At 36.3% G+C, this 7,758-nt stretch overlaps 1 protein-coding gene across 4 annotated transcripts; it reads right to left on the reverse strand.

Moving 5' to 3' along the window:
* Window positions 1-3,195: 3,195 nt before the first annotated feature.
* Window positions 3,196-7,471, reverse strand: LOC110910645 (serine racemase). Of its 4 annotated transcripts, none has more exons than XM_022155258.2 (4): window positions 7,313-7,471; window positions 7,039-7,208; window positions 6,343-6,573; window positions 3,196-3,559 (listed from the first exon to the last, which is right to left on the reverse strand). In XM_022155258.2, the coding sequence occupies exons 2-4, from the start codon at window positions 7,185-7,187 to the stop codon at window positions 3,547-3,549; spliced, it is 393 nt and encodes a 130-aa protein (XP_022010950.1). In that variant the 5' UTR covers window positions 7,188-7,208; window positions 7,313-7,471; the 3' UTR covers window positions 3,196-3,546. The 4 variants fall into 4 exon arrangements, with proteins under 4 accessions (XP_022010950.1, XP_022010947.1, XP_022010949.1 ...); XM_022155255.2 differs by lacking the exon at window positions 3,196-3,559 and adding an exon at window positions 5,452-5,973; XM_022155257.2 differs by lacking the exon at window positions 3,196-3,559 and adding an exon at window positions 5,463-5,966.
* Window positions 7,472-7,758: the final 287 nt, after the last annotated feature.

Here is a 7,758-nt window from a genome sequence, read left to right on the forward strand (position 1 = left end):
GAGAGGTAAACTTTTATCCCAAAAATTAATTCCATTCAAATTTCAAGCAAAACACTTAATTTCCGGTTGTGTTGCGATACAGTCCATTTCCACAGTAGGTTTATATTTGAAATATACATTATATATTCATTTGTTAAAACCCGCGTATACGCGGGCAATAACCTAGTTCTCATATGAAGTAGATGGTTCACACCATTGTTCTTCATTATAAGTATATGATGGATAAGGGTCGAAACTTTGTTCTTCATAGTACTCATATGAGGTGGGTTGTTCACGCCATGGTTCCTCATGATAAGAGTATGAAGGTGGTGGCTCATATCTTGAATCTTCAAAGTATGAGTATGAAGGCTCATACCTAGGTTCATCAAAATATGAGTATGAGGGAGGAGGTTCATACCTCTGGTCTTCATAGGATGTGTATGAAGTTGATGGCTCGTACCTGGGCTCCTCATAATGGTTGTATGAATTGGATGGTTGATATGAAGTATTATATTGAACCGAGCGTGCGTTACGACAATTAGTGCAATAATTACCCCTATAATCATCCTCATCATAGGTGTAGTTGTAACCTCTTGAGTATTGATCCATAAGAATCACTCAACAGATCACAACTGAGTCTCGGGACCAGAAAACAAAAATAAGACGGAAACAGAAGCTGGACACGGCCCCGTGTTGGGTGAACACGGCCCCGTGTTCAGGGTCTGTATCTGGGCGTTTTAATTAAATTTACTGGTCACGTTGAGCACGGGGGCGTGTTCAGTGAGCACGGCCCCGTGTTCAGACTCTGTATCTGGGTATCTAACTAAAAATATGCAGCACGGGGGCGTGTTCAGTGAGCACGGCCCCGTGTTCAGGCTACTGTAAATGCAAAACTAAACTAAAATGCAGAAAAATGTGCGCGCGTTTTAAAAAGGTTTTGAAAAACTGATTAGGCCGTCGATTTTAAGCTTTCTTAAAATCCTTGTGTCCCCGGCAACGGCGCCAAAAACTTGATGTGCGTGAAGTGTAGTATTATTTTTTATGAGTATTTAAGCCCCTTTTACACTTTTAGCCAAGTTTTAAATTTATAAAACACGATATTTACTTAACACTAAACACACATATGGGCAAGTGCACCCATCGTGGACGTAGTATAGTGTTGGTAAGATACCGAGGTCGTCCAAGGACACAAGAGCTTTTAATACCGGTTTATCCTCAACGTCTAACCAAATCAAAAAGTGAGAAAAATGTTTAAACTAAGAAAAAAATAAAAACTAACTAAATGCTGAAAATAAAAATAAAATAAAAACAGATAGACAAGATGAATCACTTGGATCCGACACGTGTATTAGTATAACCTTTGATTATTTTCGCACTTTTGCACTTGTTTAAGAGATTATCTTAGTTATTGTAGTAGGCCCCTCTTTTGAAGGCGACGTTACCCTCAACCCAGTAGTTTGAGTCAGCAAGGATACAATCCTAAAGGGTCGGATTATTGAAAGATAATGAATTAAGTTATTAATGCAAATTGTGGTAGGCCCCGCTTTTGGCGGTGACGTTACCCTCGGCTAAGTAGTCTGAGTCAGCAGGGATACAGTCCTAAATAGCCGGGTTATAGTATTAATAGTAGTTAACTTATGAGGGGGTCAAAGAGTTTGGATCCCCGCCATCCAATACCTATGGGCATTGAAGGAGATCCTACTAAATTTGACCCAGGTCCCAAGCAGGACCTCTAAACGCTGAACAAGGGCAAGACCCTTACCAAACCGTTCCCTTAACCCCCGACCAGGTAGCCAACATACCTCCATATAGACCGTGGAGATATGAATGGTGAAAATCTTTTATTTTATATAGACAGTAAAATAATGCCAAGACACCACGGACAAACGATAAAGAAAGATCACCTTCAACATAAGTAACTAGTTATTAAAGTCATTAATACAAAACCAAATAAAAAGTGCAAAAGATTAAAAATAAAAAGTATTATACTAAACACTTGTCTTCACCAAGTGATGTAAGAGACTTAGGCAAACATGGCCTTGATTGTCAAGAACTCTTACGATCAATCTTGGATCCTGAGACGACTCACACACTCTACGATGGACAATGGATGATGGTGGTGGATGATGGTGTTATGGTGGTGGTGGGTGGTGGATGAGGTGTGAGAGAGGTGGTGTGCCAAGGGATGAGTTGAAATGGCTCCAAGCACTCCTATTTATAGGCTGAACAGAAGCCTGGGCACGGCCCCGTGTCCGCTGGACACGGCCCCGTGCCCGTCTGACACTCTCTCTCTTCATTAATTGTAATTCGCAATTACAATAAATGCACCTGCAGCACTCTGACCACGCCCCCGTGTCCGCTGGGCACGGCCCCGTGGTGGGCAATAGAAGCTTCTACCAATTTGTCTTTTGTGCCAGGGCTGACCATCCTGGACACTGCCCCGTGCTCGCTGAGCACGGCCCCGTGTTGAGCTGGACACGCCCCGTGTCCGCTGGACACAGCCCCGTGTTCAGCTGGGCACAGCCCCATGCTCAGCTGGGCACAGCCCCATGCTCAGCTTTCTTCTTGTTTTTGCTTTGGGAGATGCTGTCGAGGAGTCGGGCATGCCACGTTTCTTCCTTTTCTTTGTATTTATGTTGGATTTAGCTGCATTTTTGCTTCTTTTGTTCATTTAAGCTCTTTTAACCCTGAAAATACAAAAGGAAGACAAAAGCACACTTTTTCCAACATTAGTACTTAAAAAGGGTTAGTTTTATGTCTCATTTGATGTAATTTATATGTTGCATTTTACTCACATCAGTTATATATTTCAAGCGATTTAACGTTGGAACCGGGTGAGAATTTATACCACAAATACATCAAAATAACCAAACAAAATTCTGATGTGTTATATACGCTGGCTATAGCTCTATACGCAGTGTATATAAACCCTGGTTGTCTATGCCAATGTTGCTGGGCAGGCGCTGAATTCTATGCAACTTATACGATGCGTATAGGTGTAACCCTATACGCTGCGTATAGAGCTATACGCAACGTATATAAACCCTAAGTGTGCAAATAGGCATCCTTGGTGTGTGAATAGTTTCAGCCTTGAATAAAATTGACTCCATTAAAGTGTGTAACGTACGTATGGTGATTAGTGTGAGCCTCTATCGTATATTTGATGTTTGTGCTACTAGGTTAAAAGATCAAAGAGGAAAGGGACAACAACAACAATAATAATAATCAAAACATCATGCTTTTAATTGCTTAAAGGTCTTTCAAGTTTCAAGTAACAAACAAAAGAGGTTTCACAATTACCCTCCAGAATTATTTAATAAGGTTCATAAGTCGTCAATTTTTCCAGGATTCAAACAGAACGCCCAGGTCCGCATTGCCCCAAGAAAGCACAATCCCAATGTTTTGAGAACAACTCGAAATAGGAATTTTCTTGAAGTTATCGGATAGAATCGCAGCAAGCGCTATAGCAGCACCGGGCTCAATTACAACCTTGAGTATCTTATAACAATATCGAGTTGCTTCAACAATCTCCTTATCTTCCACTGTTATAACAACATCAACAAGATCCTATACAATGGGCCTACATAAAAATAGTAACACTCAAATGTTAAACATAAGTCTAACTTGAACAATAAACAAGATGCAACAATAAGGCGTTTAAGTGATTATGTTACTAATGCCTTTTCAAGTAGTTGATAACCAATTTCTAACGTTTTGAGTGTAGAGAGACTGGTTTTGGTTATTTGATCATGTAGGGAAAAATAACTATGAATATAAGTGAAACAGGTAAACCACATTTAATGTGTATGTTTTAAAGCGGTGAAAAGATATAAAGATACTATTACCAAGTAAGATCTCCGAGGGAAGCTCGAAGTCAATCAGCAATTGTGTTTGTTTGACTCAAGGTTATGAGTCTATCACATGCTTTGGACTGTGCTACATCATCTGCTTCATTTGGCTCAGCGGCAAAGACCCGTATGGTAGGATTCTTTGCCTTGGCTCCAATCACCGTACCAGATGTTAAACCACCACCTACATGTTTGGACTAAAGTGGTATATTTCACCAAACTTCAAGCACAAAAATGTTTGTTTACTCGTTGAAAGAAAATGAAAAAAAAGTATATGTGAAATGACTAGTTTACCCCTCATTTAACTGACTTTTTTTAATGATGGTTAAACTATTGGATGAAAGTGGCATGGTTTTAAGACATTTGGGATGAAAACCACACAAGAAAATAATTAGCAGTAAAGTGGAATATTTTATCAGTTCTCAAAGATAAAAATGAGATTTTACTTTAATTTATAATTTGAATTTGAGTGTGCGTAATTGCTGTTCTAAAAAATACTAATTAAACGTCACAATTTTTTAGAAAATGTTTTTGTGTTTTAAATCCATTGAAATATTAGCCGCATATGTTTTTCTATCTAAAAACCCCATTCTTATACCGATTTGTTGTAGTAGTGCGTATGAATTGTTGTTGATAATTTGTTATCATAATTCGTTTGACTTGTATTTTCGAATGTCAAAATTTGATGTATTTACATCTAAAAATTAGAAATATAGATGAACACAAACATCTATTATTTTTACTGAAAAATAATCTAAGATTTTCCATTAAAGAACCGGAAAAGGTAAACGGACAACAAGCTGCACAGCTACATCCTTTTGAATAACAGACCTGATCCTATTGAAAACAAAATTTTGGTTTCTCGACGTCGAGAAATTGTTATGCGCACCCTCTGCAGGTTCTTCTACTTTTGTATAAACGTGTGTACGTCTGAAGCATGTACGGTTTCTCAATTTAACATGTTCTTGCTACTTGGCTTAATTTTACAATTTGTTTGGAACTTTGTCATAATAATTAGATGGAAAAACATAAAATAATAATAATCTTGCATGTGGTTAGATATGTGTCGAATGGTGTAAAGAGAGTGAAGTTAGGTGTGAAACATATGAATGAGGGAACAAAGTTTCTGGTATACCTGAACTTAGAATTGGGTATATGTCACTTCTTATTTTGTCACAAAGTACATGTTCTAATGCGAACGTTCCTTCAAGAGTAATGGAATAACAAAAGTTGTTATTGGTCATATAATAGTGTTTTTCTTTCAAATTCACAAACTTACATTTACAAACTCTATATAAAACGTTGAGATTAGACAAAGGCTGTTTCTACTCGTGTATATGAATCTTGTTGTACCTCGAGAATTGGTTATATACCGCTTCAATATGTACGAAAAACACTCATTTAAGTTGAGAAACCATACATGCTTCAGACATACGAACGTTTATACAAAAGTAGAAGAACCTGCAGAGGCTCATGCACAACAATTTCTCGACGTCGAGGAACCAGAATTTTGTTTTCAATAGGATCATATTTGTTATTCAAAAGGATGTAGCGGTGCAGCTTGTTGCCCGTTTACCTGTCATTCTACTGTAAATTTTCCGGTTCTTTAATGGAAAATATTAGATTATTTTTCAGTAAAAAAAAATAGATGTTTGTGTTTATCTATATTTCTAATTTTTAGATGTAAATACATCAAATTTTGACATACAAATCAAACGAATTATGATAACAAATTATCAACAACATTTCATACACACTACTACAACAAACCGGTATAAGAATGGGGTTTTTGGTTAGAAAAACATATGCGGCTAATATTTGTTCTCAAAACATTGGGATTGTGCTTTCCTGGGGCAATTCGGACCTGGATTTTTGTTTGAATCCTGGAAGAATTAATAACTTCTGAACCTTATTTAAATAATTCTGGAGAGCTGTTTTATTTGTCTAAAGTTTAACTATTTATGTAGGCCAATTGTACGTGATCTGGTTGATGACATCATCACAGTCGACGATGTTGAGATTCTTGAAACAATGCGATATTGTTATGAGATATTTAAGGTTGCAGTTGAACCAAGTGCTGCAACAGGACTTGCTGTTGTTCTCTCCAATAATTTCAAGAAACTCTAATGACAATGTACCCTGACCACTGTAAGAAAAAAAATAAGAAAACGTTGGATATGGAGCATAATTCAACTTAACAAGTACAAGTAATATTTAAAAATTAAAACAACTAAGAAATTTGAGTTCTTTCTATGAATGTTAACACAAATTGACAATTACACGAATCGTGTATATATTTTAACTTTGTGTACTTAGTTTTTCCTTTTTTTTGTTTCTCGAAAATTTTGAAGTATTTATCTTGGCGAACATCAACCTAACAGATGTTCACATGAACAACTGATCTCAATAGATAATGGAAATGTAATTTCCATAGAACCTTATAATTCACTGGTAGCTTCTTAACAAATTCATTAGTTCAAAAGTTTCAATCACTTAAAGATCAAATAAATTATACCTTATTATACGAGCATCATTGGAAGAAGGAATGATAACAGCTCCCCTCTCAAGTGATACCTTTGTTGCTGTCTCTTCTCTAGATTTCATGGTCGGCTCACTAAATATAACTTGACCCCCATATCTTTTAATATTCTCTACTTTGCATATTGGTGCCTTATTTGGCACCACAACATATGCGGGGATTCCACGAATTTTCGTAGCCAAAGACAATGCCGCAACATGGTTGCCACTAAATATAAAAATATTAAAAGAGAATGAAGTTTCAAAATCATAATATTAAGTTTTTTAGTGAAACGAAAAAGAACTCTTAACAGAAGCTTAAATGAGTGATTTTGGGTTAGAGATGATGTTTTTCCATTTATATTTGCACAATTTGCCCATAATCAATAATCCTTGTACGCTAAGTCATTTCCACAAGATTGATGGTTTAGATGTTAATTCAAAAAGTCAATAGGATATTAAGGTCAAACTATACTTCTTTAGATTTTAAAAGTTAACAATCTGGTTAGAATTTTTTTTTTTATATGTACCATTGGCTATAAACAAATGCTGAAAGCCTGAAACCTAAATGAACTAGAGTTGATTTTCAAGTTGAAATTAGTATGTTTGACCTCAAGTGTCAAAGTGTTAACCAACATGTTCATCTCACCACCTTTTTATAAAGAAATGAAGAAGACCTCTCTTACAGTCTTACCTCTTCTCATCCTTGAAAAATAGTGATTTTCCAGCAAAAGAATTTAGGACCGCTGGAGACGTGACAGGAGTTAAATGAACATAGGACTTGATTACATCTTCTGCTTTGGTTATTGAGTCGATATCAGCTGCATACTTATACCCTTCCATAATTACTCTTTTGTTTAATTACTGCAACAAATACAAATTTTAGGTGAGAAGCTAACATTATATATGTATGAACTCTATGCTACTCACAAAATTCTACTGTGCAAAGTGGTAAGAAAGCCCTAAACCTTCAAAGCTACGGATTTAATTGATCAATGTTGAATAGTTGTGGACAATATGGAAAGATCACCGGTGATTGTGGAGTTGAGGCAAACAAAACTTTGGAGAATCAAGATATATATAAAGAAGATGAACTTATGGGTGAAAAAGAATTCATGGAAAAGTAAATAAAACCTTTATGAGAAGATAGGGTAAGGTTCAAAATTTTACTCAGTGCACACCTTCACTTTTTAAAAGTAAATATTTAAGCCTCTCACTATTTTTACATTCCAAAAATCTTGTTTTCATACCTCTACACCTATACAACTCGTATAGAGTTATACGTGTCGTATATGAAAATGTTACACAAAAAAAATGCCAGAGAGTGTTTTTCTGTCTCCATTTATATGAGCCATATCGCATTATATGACCATCGGACAACTCGTGATACCAATTGTTACGATACAAAATGGTA

This window comes from Helianthus annuus, chromosome 15 (assembly GCF_002127325.2).
Source record: "Helianthus annuus cultivar XRQ/B chromosome 15, HanXRQr2.0-SUNRISE, whole genome shotgun sequence".
Classification (NCBI taxonomy): domain Eukaryota; kingdom Viridiplantae; phylum Streptophyta; class Magnoliopsida; order Asterales; family Asteraceae; genus Helianthus; species Helianthus annuus.

Coding starts and splice junctions, on each gene's coding strand:
- LOC110910645 (XM_022155255.2), bottom strand. CDS start 7,187: ATGGAAGGGTATAAGTATGCAGCTGATATCGACTCAATAACCAAAGCA. Junction 6,574..7,038: donor TTTTTCAAGGATGAGAAGAG/GTAAGACTGTAA, acceptor TTTTATATTTAG/TGGCAACCATGTTGCGGCAT. Junction 5,974..6,342: donor AATGATGCTCGTATAATAAG/GTATAATTTATT, acceptor TTTTTCTTACAG/TGGTCAGGGTACATTGTCAT.